The sequence below is a fragment of the Neospora caninum genome, chromosome XI, assembly GCF_000208865.1.
Source record: "Neospora caninum Liverpool complete genome, chromosome XI".
NCBI lineage: Eukaryota > Apicomplexa > Conoidasida > Eucoccidiorida > Sarcocystidae > Neospora > Neospora caninum.
Genome location: NC_018397.1, coordinates 2,557,336 through 2,569,085, shown reverse-complemented (window position 1 = coordinate 2,569,085; position 11,750 = coordinate 2,557,336). Strand labels below are relative to the sequence as shown.

The window sequence follows — 11,750 nt, the reverse complement described above, 5'->3', positions numbered from 1 at the left end:
CCTGAATTTACGTCGGGAAAAGAACGGGATCTTTTTAGGGGGGTTCTTCTGCATCGTTGGGAAGAGAGAGGAAGTCTTGTCAATCTCGTAATTCTCTCGTGACCACGTGAGTGCGAATTTTTTTTCTCTCTTTCAAAGCTTTCAGCGAATTGTAGATCTCTCCGCTGAGCGAGCTCCCGGAGCCCCAGAAGCGAAGCGCGCGCTCAGGTTGCAGAGCGCGTCATCAGCGTCATCACGGTGTCTATACACTGCACGGATGAACACTTTTCGAATTTAACTCTAAATACTCCGTGTCACAGGAGACTCCTGATTGGGGCACTCCCCCGCTGTTTCCCCCTTTTCTGCAGCAACGTTTTTCACGCCACGCTAGGTATAGGTGCTCGCATCGACTACAGATATATACACGTACATTATACATATATATATATATATATATATATATATATATATATTCAAGTTTGTGCAGATGTGCGTCTGCGAAATCCCTCTGGAGTGCTCAAGGGGAGCTACGCTTCCTCAGTTCCTCCTGAGCGCGGCGTTTACGCCAGGAAAGCAGAGCGAATCTCCGGGGCTTTCTTTGCCTCTGCCATGTCAGATGGAGAGAGCTCGTCTCAATTTCTCTGTCGATCGAGCAAGGCACCAGCGGCGCCTTTTTGCAGTTTTCTAAGGGGTCAGGGAAACTGAAAAAGATTTCTGCTTCGATTGGAGTAGGCCTTCGGGGCACTTTTCTGGGTGACGGGAAACAACACAAGCCTCGATTGTGTTTTAATGCGAAAGTGGATAGGCGGAAAGTGAAGCCCCCGCGGGCCGTTGCGAGTTGTACGTTGTGACGGGCCGAACGTGCTTCAAGAAACTTTTGCCGCGAGTGATAGAGACAGATTTCGTCCACAGAGGAAAGGTTGTGGGAAACTTAATGTCTCATGGAATACACGAGAGACGTGCTTGCCGAGAAGATTTTTCCAGCAAGGGAACCAGCCCGTACGCGCAGAATTATTAATCCTTTGAAACGAAAGAAAGAGAACTGTACCTAAGCATCCACATCTGTTTGTACACATGTACATGTCCTTATCTATACAAACTCACGATCCATATATATATATATATATATATATATATATATATATATACATACATACATACATACATACATACATACATACATACATACATATAAGAGGGCGTGTTTCAATGTAGGTAAGTCTGCAGCGCTATGGCTGTGTGCATATTTTGTGTTTCATCGATGCTGTAGATGTCCAGGCAGGTGGCTTTCCAACAGGCGAGTTTCTGTGGTTTGACTGAGAGCATGCAGTCAGATGACGGCCAGCAAGAGCGGTGAGAAGCATCGCAATTTTCCCGCTGGCGTCTCGGAGCGACAGATGCCTCGCAGCGGGGACACAAAAACCGAAACGCTTCAGGAGCCTGCGGCTTCTTTCTTTGATTGTCTTCTCGGATTTTTCAGAGCGTTATAAGAACGGTAGAAAAATAGGCAGGCGGAAGAGTTTAAGGACTTGAAGTTGCCGATTTCCTTCCTTTTTTCTAACCTTGTGGGGCTGCGCCTGTCTGCATGCTCGCGCTGGCAACACTCTCCAGTCGTCCAAAGAAAGCCCCTCCTGAGATCTTTCAGAGTTCCTGCCTTTTCACATGTGTCGGCGTCAAAATTTGCAGGGAAAGTTAAGGCCGAAAAAGCGTCTTTCCAGCGAAGCGTCGCGCGAACCTCGCGCTTTATCCCGGCCGGAACTCCATGAGGCAGTCGCGCACATCTGGGTTTCGCGCGCACGCCCGTTCCCCGAGCCGACCATCGAAAGTAAAAAAACGAGAGTCAATCCACTCAATTCTGCCCGTCTTTTTGCTCTCTTTTTGGTTTCTCGCCTTCCTGAAACTCAACCCTCCTTTTCCATAACCTTCGCTACCCGCTTTTCTCTCTCCAGTCTCGCTTCTTGCTTGAGTTGCCTTCGTCGAATCTGCTCCGTCGACTTGCGAAAATTGCACGGGCGAGACTGAAGATCTTCTTCTGTTGTTTGAAAAGCTCCATTCGGGTTGCCCGCCCATTTCCCCTTTTCTCTAGGCCTTCCTTCTCTCGTTCCTTTTCTCTGGCCTTTCCTCTTGCCTTCTTGCAGCCCCGTCCGTCTCTCTCCACCCTCTCCGTCTCTCTCCACCCTCTCCGTCTCTTTCCACCCTCTCCGTCTCTCTCCACCCTCTCCGTCTCTCTCCACCCTCTCCGTCTCTCTCCACCCTCTCCGTCTCTCTCCACCCTCTCCGTCTCTCTCCACCCTCTCCGTCTCTCTCCACCCTCTCCGTCTCTCTCCACCCTCTCCGTCTCTCTTCACCCTCTCCGTCTCTCTCCACCCTCTCCGTCTCTCTCCACCCTCTCCGTCTCCTTCACTCGTTTCGCGCCCGCTCTTCTTCGCTCTTCTGCCCGTCTTCGCCGTTTGTCGGCATCCCGTTTTTACTTCTCAGATCGAATAGTCTCTTTTCCACTTCTTGCATCTGCCTGCCTTCCTCGTCTTCTGTCCGTTTCCTCATCGGCTTCAAGTCGCAGACCGTCCTCAGACATCCCCCCCCCCCCACCCCCCCCCCACCCCCCCCCTTTTCCTGTCGCTCCCGTCTGTTCTCTTCTTCGATAGGTTTCTTCCTGTGTCCCTCTCCTCTCTCTTTTCTCTCTTCTCTTCTGCCCCATCTGTAAGCTCAGCCTCTTCTTGGCACTGGGCACTTTGTCGCCTTGTTCGAGCGTTCTTCTCTCTCGTGTCTCCGACTACCTGCGAGACCCGACAATGCCGCTATTGCCGGAGATGGACGACTCTCTCTCTTCCTCTACGGAGGCAGCGGAAGGCGAGGGCAGCGTGGAGTCTGTGGACTCCGAGCCGGAGGAGTCGGAAACCGAGGAATCCCCTGTGCTCCAGAGCAGGCAGAAGACCCGCGTGCAAGGCAAGGAGACTGAGAAGAAGCAAGGGTCGGGGTGGAGGCTCGAGCTGAACGCGGGTCTGTTGTCGGCAGCAGATCGTCTGAAGGCTAAAGAACAGAAGACTGCGAGGCAGGAGGCCGGCTTTCGATTGACCGCTCCCGAGCAGTCTCCCGAACACCAGCGGAAGAAGGCGCGAAAGGTGCAAAGACAGCAGAGCATTATCTCGGACCTCCTCGCTCTGCGCATCCGGCTGAACACCGGCCTCCGGGAGGCGAACCGCCTTCCGAATGCGCATATGTTTGCGCTCCTTGGGGAGTGCTTGGAATCCGCGGAAGCAAAGGAAGAACCGTCTTCTCTTGCCGCATCTCTCAGTGGGCTGCGCGACGAAGCCGCGGGCCTCGTGAGCGACTTGCTCACTCTCCAGGGCGCCTTGTTCGAACAGGGCGGCCTTCAGCCTGACTCCGAAGATGAGGACGGAGAAGATCCAGGTGTATGTACAGCTGACCACCGACTGGGTCCAGAGGTGGAGTCGTGGGAGGCGCGTCGCCGGCGGTGGCTGACTGCGCAGAACCCGTCGGGCCCAGCAGAAGAGCGAACCAGTACAGGCGGAAGAAAACGAAAGGTTTCAGATGATGATGAGGGCGACGAGGAACTGGCATCCGGAGATGAGAAAGCTGTCGCGCAGCCTCGCGAAGCGACTGTATGGACCGAGACTGTCGACGCGCTGTGGAGGCGAAAAACCCGACGGTTGTGTCTCGAAAACGCCGACGCCTGGCACGCCACTGTCGACGTAAGTTTCCTCGAACACTCCGCGTTTCCTCTGCTCCCGCCTCTGTTTGTCCCTCTCCTGCTCTTTTTGTCTCCCTTTCTTTGTGGTTGCGACCGCGCCGCGCGTTCTTTGAATTTCCCTGAGAACACCAAGAGGTTGGTGCGGGGCCGTGGCAGCAGAGGTTTTCTTTTTCCTGGCGCGAGTTCGTCTTTTCGTCCGCGTCCCTGAAGGTTCCTCGGTCCGCAAAGAGTCGGGCGAAGAGCCGTACAACCGCCAGCAGACCATTTTCGAGGCAAACGTGAAGCTGGGCCCGACCAGCGGTCCCACCTGCGCATTTTCGATCATTAAAAAAACGCCAGGGGGGGCTTGTGTTTCGTACTGAGGCTGCAGAGTCCCGGCTGATACGTTTTTCTCGTAGAGAACGGGTGTCGATGCTTCCAGTCCCTGCATAAATATGGCGACGTCGACGCAAAACATTATATATATATATATGTATTTATCTGTAGATATATCTATAGCTGAGGTGTTTGGTGGCTATCGGGATTTCTGACTGTATACGTACATCCCGTGGAAGAAGTTGCGTATCACTCTGTTCGAGAGCGGTTGGAATTCTCACGAGACGTCTGAGTCTGTGTCTCCTTGCTCGCGGCGTGTTTCTTCAGCCGCGCTCGCAGACTTTCAAGGCTCTGAACCAGCCGCCCTCTGCGCAGCTGCAGCACGCCATGTCGACTCAGTTTTCTCGGCTTCTGACCCGCGCGCTGCGCATCGCTCACGTGCCGCCCCCTGCGCCTTCTCCGTCCTCCCCTTTCACTGGCTCCAGCGCGCATGCAGACAGCGGCGCATGCGTCCCCTGTCACGTTGTTGGCTGCTCGACGCTTCAGAAACTCAGTCGTTGCCGAGCAGGCGACCTGGGGAAGGACGGCAGGGCAGCGGGAGAGGAAGCTGCGCTTATTTCAGACCTTCTGAAACACGACTTCTACGATGACGGAGTGAGCAGTTTGCCATCATCTCTCCACCGGAGCCTTACGTCTCAGAAAGACACAGGTGCCCTATTGTGGTGCACGTCGTGTTTTTGCCCCTGGCGTACCTCTCTGTAGTTTCCCCAGATTGATTGTCGACGAGAAAGCGCTGCCGAGTGGCGTCCGGCGCCGCGGGCGCTCTTGCTGGTTCTCTGACGCCTCTCTGTTTTGCCACCAACGTCCCGGCAGTTTAACAGACACAGAGAACTGCGCGTGCGTTCGCTGCCTCTTCAGGATTTCTACGTCGAGCTGCTCAAACAAGTCATTCAACAAGGTGGAGCTGTGTAAGTGTCCTTTGAACGTGCATTTTCCATTTGAACTGCCGTTGTCTGCTCTGTTGCTTCCTCCTTTTTCGGCTGCTTCCGTGCACATTTGCAGCTTTCCTCCGTGTTGGATCCCCCCTGTGCTTATATCCCCTCTCGTCTTCCTCCACTGGCCTCGTATGTACTCCCTTTTCTTCGAATTGGGGACATGCTTGCGTGTCTCGATCTAGTTAGAGTATGTTGCACGTTTAAGTTCCGCCCCGCCGTATATCTAACTTTGTCTGTTTCAAACATTTGCTCCCGTCTCTGCCTCTGGTTCATGCGGCGCGTAAGGATTCGGACAGCGACAGACTCTGGAGATTCGCTGCATGAAGGACCCGCCACGGCGCGGAGAAGCGAGCTGGGACACAGAGGACGCGCACGCTCCTGAATTTCCTGAATTGGTGCTTCTCCAGAGGTGGCTAGACGACACAGAGGGACGAGACTCATATTCCGCTTTCGGTGTCTGGGCTGTGTGCATACGCGGAAAACTCACAGAGACTCCTCAGATACACTCGATCGAGAGAAGAACTTGCTGAAGCTTCGGAATAAATTAAACCGTAAGTCCGAAAACTTCCATCGTCATGAGGACCGTGAATCTTGTGTCGTCTGCCATCAGCAGCACACACCGGTCGTCCCGATTTGATGGTAGCGCTGTTTGTGTAGAATGCAGAACCACACCCCGGGAAGGCGGGTACTGCGAGAAAGAAAGATCGCCTGTTTCTGGCATCCAACACGTGTGTTTAGTTCGTTGTGCATCGCACGAGATCAATGATATTCTATGCGTAATATATGGATTACTGTTATCGCTCGTATTAACACAGCGAGAGAAAACTACCTCTCAGATGCTAGTATGATCAACACCATCGTAGTGGGAGTGATAGTCTCTGAGACAAGGTCGTCCACGCTCCGTTTTTAGATTGCGTCTTTTCTCTCTGGTTGTCTCGAGGGGTTGTCGTTCACGTGGCTGATATCCCCGCAGTCTTTCGACAGAAAGCATGCTCTCCCCTCCCCCCCTTATGACTGGTACTGGACACGAGACGCTCGAGAGTAGCTTCGCATGCGTCATGACGAGGACTGCGTGCTTTCTGGTCTTCTCTTTGTCGTGCAAAATGTTTGACGGCACCAACAGGCGGACGAAAGGACGTGGATCGCCGGGCATCGAAGGGCAGGAAAATTCGATACCAGCCCATTGAGAAACTTCAGAATCTGATGGTGAGGGAATTTGTGAGACTTCTGGACCGATTCCAGGCAAACAGCTGCTCTTTTTTTCGTCTCATGCAGTGTGCAGGACTATGAGCGTAGCGACCGTTTCGTTTGGGAGACAGCGTTTCAGAAATCACGCGGCTCCTGGTTGTGTCGCGTGTGTCGCTCTGTTGCAGACTGCAACTCCGTGGCAGCCGAATCTAGACGCCCTCCCCGGTGCGGGCGACGAAGCTATGGTGGACCGACTCATGCGGCAGTTGTTTGCTAACGACTAACAGAGGGAAGTGTGTTTCAAGCGGCAAGAGTCAGACACGAGAGGCGGCCGCTCTTCCGGGAAGTTACAGCGGAAGAAGCATTTTCTTTCCAGAGCGTGTCGCAGGTGTCCGCTTTCCACCCGTTTCACGGAGAAGTGAGGGAAGAGTGAAAACGAACGGCAAGGGTGAACGCGCGGAGCTGGAGTGGCTCACTTTTTGAGTGTTGTGTAGTGCTGTGGTTGGCATATTCTTGCGGGATCGACGAAAGTGAGCGCAAACCATTCGGCGTTGTGGTGACACTTCGGGACATACTCCTACGTCAACGAACTGTGGAGCAGTGCGACTGCGATCGGGTAGCCTCTGGATATCAATACAGGTGTACAGACCCTCTTCGGGGTTTCTGTCTGTGGTGTGTCAGTATAAATTTCACGATGCTCAAAGCTTTGTCCGTTGTCTCCCTGCAGCGCTCTGTGTCGTGACCTCCGGGAAAGCAACTCTCCACGATTTTTTACCTCTTGTCACACCTTCTAGCTCACTGTCTGGGCACGCTCTCCAGTGTGCGTACACCCGATCATCGCTGTTTTAGGCGGCGTTTGCGTCTCGCTGCAGCTGTGTCTTGCTGCGGGTGGCGTTTGCCGCACCTCCGTGTTCGCCTGTCGATAAAAGTTTTGCTCATAATATAACGGATATCACGCGGCCAGGTCGTCCTCTGAGACCGCCGACTCACTCACGCATGCCTGATTGAGGCAGAAATGCTCGCGCATTCCGTTCTTCAGTTTTTCAGTCACCGCTTTCGTCCCGTGTGGAACCACATGCTGAGCGAGGGATACAGGGACGCTGGAGACGGGTCGCCGACCCTCGGTTTCAGCAGACGTTGACGCACATTTCTACGCAATTGTACACGCAGTAACGAATTGGAGTAGAAATCTTTAGTTACTCGTAAATATAACCTTTGAAAACTAATGAGTGCTTACTGCTTCCACAGTCACCGCCACTGCAAACACTTGCATACGAGGCTCAACAGGGAACAGACGAACTACCTCACGCTACACGGATGTGTGTAACAGTTTTCTCTACGGTGTGACTGGAATACGTGCATATGCGGAGGATTCGAAGTTCCCATTCTTGAAGCGTATGCCATCCATATTTGTTTTTTCACGTGACCAACGAACATGGTTTCCTCCATGTTTTGCTCATTTGCACGCGTGCACGGATATTTATGTGTTTCTGCAAGTACGAAGCGCTACGATGCCTTGATCTTACGAGATCATGCCGACAGAAAAAGCACGTCGCTCTAAAAATGTGTTCGGCTTCCTAATCTCAACTGGCTGACCATCATCGTTCTTGCTACTCTTTTGTTGTTGACTGTCGTGAGCGATTACGAGATTTCAATCTTCTTTTTGGTTTGGGAAGTCTCTTGTTCACGGGTTTCCACGGTTACCTCCAGAACGCCTCCGGTCATGGTTGCCGAGACCGACTCTTCAACTGCATTTGTCGGCAGCTGGAACTTTCGGCAAAAGTGACCGAAGGCGCGCTCCTTGATGAGTTCACGGCTCTTCTCCCCGAACAAGTCCTTGTCTTTCAGTCGATCCCGAGTTCCTGAAAAAACGCAGCAGATGCACGACGCCCCAAGTTACGCGTACCGGACGATCATGGCTGTTTTAGCGTGCAGGCTACAGCTCTCTCTCGCATGGCGAGGAGCGCCACCTTTCTTTCGTGCACAGTCATCCCGGAGACACCCGTCTTGAAAGCACGATGAGGTTTTTATCAGAGAGTAGCAATGATAGTACTCCTCGAATGAATGTTACTCGTAGTCGCGAGAGAAGAGTACCATATGTGGAACTGTCAGAGTGACAAAACTACCGTGGTTCTGTAGTACTGCATAAACTACTGGACGGCGGAATAAAGGGTCATCTGGCCAATGATTCCGAACTAAAAAATGTATGTCAACTTACTCATCATGTTTACACTGTACCATGTCCCCACATCTGCTGCGCATATCAGGCTGTATGTATCTCAGTCATCGTCAACAAGCAGAAACTCCTCCAGCGAGCCGCGGTTACCTTTCGAGACAAACACGGGTGTATTCGGAGGCGTAAAATAACACGCTTTCCCGCAGCATGAGGAACTAACCCGAAATGATGATGGCATGGTCGTCGACCTCGACGGAAATATCTTTCTTTTCAAACCCGGGAAGGTCGAAAAGCATGACGATCTTATGTGAGGCAGCGTCATAGTAAGCGTCAAGACGGGGTCGAAAAGCGATTGCCTTGCCAGCTTCTGCTGTTGTCGGTGCAAGCTCAAAGATCGTGTTTGGCGCGACACTCGCAGGCGCGCCAAGGACAGCGGAGTGCCACAGCGTTCCCTGTTAAGAGAACATCGCACAACGCCCGACTGGAAATTATGCCATACCTTCCCACTAGCAGGTGTTAAAAGTGCAGCGCGCCTTCGTTGCCGTTTGATCGGACAAGTGACACGACACGATAACGCTGCGAATACCCCATATTCGCCAAGCCGTTACCTCTGAAGTTGCACGTTTACAAGGACACCGTGACGGCTTCCATTTGGCCCAATCCACTGTGGTACGCACCGAAATTGGATTAGCTACGACACTGGCAGAACGGTAAAACGTTTAATTAACGGAATCACGCTCCGTCGTTACCTGCTAACGTGAGCGAAAAATTCCTCACAAATGAATGACTCTTCCGGATTATTCGACACGTGGAATGGCAGGCAGCCCTCAAAAAAGGTTCATTCATGACTGCTGGATAGGGGATTTCCGTCTTGGCCTTATGCTTGGTGACCTCGGTAACGCAGACATGTGTTGGCGAGGCAGCTAGACACCAGGATACTCAGGATGTGTGTATTTGTTAGAGGTTGAGTAATACTGTTAACAGATCACGCATACGGCTTCCCATATCACTCTCAGTCTACGGAGACGTACCTGACTGTCGAGAAAATGACGAAACTCGTCCCAGTTATACTGCGTACAATCACCGACGGAACAGCAAGTTGTCATATACAAGGAAAGAACGTGATGAGTCGAATCACTCTACATGGTAATTTCGTTGTCCACGTTGTGTATCGTAGACAGTGAGGCAAAGAAATCTCCTCCCCTACTTGCACGTTAACTAACCAGCAGAAGCATTAGCACGCAGCCGAGCTCAGGCTGTAGCTAGAAGAAATACTTCGTCGCCCGCCACAGACCCGTCCCCATGTCTCTGAAAAGCCCTCGAGAAATGAATCAATCTAAATAGTTCGTGAAGAGCAGGGACGGATACCGAGTACATTCGCTTGCTGAAAGAGCCATCCTACACGGAGGCGTGCCTTACTGCGAACGAAACCCCCTCCACTTCTTGCGTTGTACGACGACTCACTGTGTGCGATACACCACCCACGGCGTGGCTTGCATGTCTATGAGCGCTCGGTGTCTCAGAATCGGTGCCTGGCGCTTTGGAAGAACTCGACTTTGTGGATGCCATGATTAATCACCGCCCCCGAAATCCTTGTCAGAAACAAAGCAAAAGCAACGGCAACACGGCTGGTCCCCGGCAAAATTAGTCACAATTCGCGAGTCACGTAGCGACCATGAGATGTTGACGTATTCCCTGCGGATTGTCCACTTCTAGCAAGCAACGGATTCATCAGAGCCACAGTACGCATAAACTTCTACACAGACGTGTGCATACCGATATACAACAGAACCCTTCAGTTTCTCCGGTGCAACGCGGGTGAACCAGCCCACGACACCTTGAGTGGCATTCAGTGAATCTCCGCGCATGTGGTGGAAGACTAGCGACAAGCCAGCACACGCTCAACGCCGTGGAGTGTGTGGCTGCAATCGCGACGCCAGTCGTGGCTTCGAGGGGGTTTTTCAAGCCTAACCATGCTATGAAACTCTCTGGCGTTTATCACACACCAGAGACATTTTAGTCGTTTGCTTCCGTCCGAGATGCAAACGGAGAGGTGGTCTGTGGCAGTGTACACTCACCCTTCCACATTTACTTTATTTTCGAGGTAGACGACTTCCTTACCAATGGATAGGTGTATGCTGGCGTGGCCCAGTGAAAGAGGTCAGCATATCGCGTCACCTCGGGTGCGAAATCGTAGTTTCTAGGCAGTAAAGTTGCATGGGGAGTACGTGCGAAATTGGGCTCTTTCTAACGCCACGAAAACGAGGAGGAGCTAGTCGTTACAGGACCAGGTACAGACTTTTAGCGCGTCCTTCCGGTGTGCAGACGTGGAATGGAAAATGTCCCCCCGCAGACGCGTCCGTTTAACACACACACAGACGATAATGTGTATTAGTTTTCACCCGATCCATTCATTGTTCATATTTTCGTGCCTCATTCGTTAGTGAAGTTTTCTCAGAACTACCATGCACAAGGTGTAGTCCTCTCCGGAAAGCGCCGTGAGAATACGACCGTAGGTGACGGAGAATCGTAACTACAGTATGTAATGCTTCAAGACAGTTCCTTTTGGTGTTTTTTTTCTTGAGCAGCGCATTCAACTCCACCCGTAGCTAAGTTTCTTTTCAGTACGAAGCTGAAGACCGGAGTGCTTGTGTTGTTCATCCGCCTATGGGGGTTAATGGTATCGACGGTCGTGTGGCATCGCTCTCTACAGCGAATAACACAGCTACTGGATAGACAGTGGTCTGTCTTTTCTTTGAAAAGTCGAAGTTTAACGACGATCTGTGCAAACAATGTCTCTGCAGGTCCACCAAGAAACCACCACCGTCTTGCCATTGACACCAGATCCCACGACCGTACTGTTTTCAGTGGGTACCCGTTGTGCTCGGCCGTTTCTCTCTGACAGGTATTGAGGAGAGTCAGCACTCAGCTATTTTTCTGATCAGACCTGTGTTGTGTCTGATCCGTATCATGTCGCTAAAAAGTGGTTCCGGCTGCAGACGAGGCGTCACCTTGAGCAGCGACACTGGAGGCAGCATCCGCCGAAAAGGGAAAGCGAGACATTCGAGCCCAGCTTGGTTATTTTGCTAATCCTGGTTACTAAAGACCTTTCACCAGACGCCAGTCAGTTTGTGACAGACAAGAGGGCATAACTGCTGTGGATGCCCTGTCTTTTAAGAATTACCACCAATGTAACGAGAAATGCAAGAGAAAATTGCTGCCTGCACCGAAGAGGCGCAAAAGAAAACTGCCTTTAGAGACAGAAGCCGCAAACTGCAGCGCACCGCCTCCGAAACTTTGGTCGCATATGAACCCACCAAAGCGGATGATGTGTATGTTATCGGCCCGCAAAGATGCGTTTTGCCTCTCTCTCGCACAACGCGAA

At 52.1% G+C, this 11,750-nt stretch overlaps 2 protein-coding genes across 2 annotated transcripts; one reads left to right on the top strand and one right to left on the bottom strand.

Annotated features, from left to right (window-relative positions):
• Window positions 1–2,771: 2,771 nt before the first annotated feature.
• NCLIV_056120 (conserved hypothetical protein) lies at window positions 2,772–6,473 on the top strand (the record flags this gene model as incomplete). The annotated part of the gene is made up of 6 exons (XM_003885167.1): window positions 2,772–3,692; window positions 4,334–4,660; window positions 4,925–4,974; window positions 5,491–5,552; window positions 6,125–6,207; window positions 6,375–6,473. The coding sequence occupies 6 exons, from the start codon at window positions 2,772–2,774 to the stop codon at window positions 6,471–6,473; spliced, it is 1,542 nt and encodes a 513-aa protein (XP_003885216.1).
• Window positions 6,474–7,830: 1,357 nt separating this feature from the next.
• Window positions 7,831–9,934, bottom strand: NCLIV_056110 (putative small heat shock protein 21; the record flags this gene model as incomplete). Its single annotated transcript, XM_003885166.1, has 4 exons — window positions 7,831–8,051; window positions 8,586–8,817; window positions 9,397–9,435; window positions 9,842–9,934. The coding sequence occupies 4 exons, from the start codon at window positions 9,932–9,934 to the stop codon at window positions 7,831–7,833; spliced, it is 585 nt and encodes a 194-aa protein (XP_003885215.1).
• Between the last annotated feature and the right edge of the window lie 1,816 nt (window positions 9,935–11,750).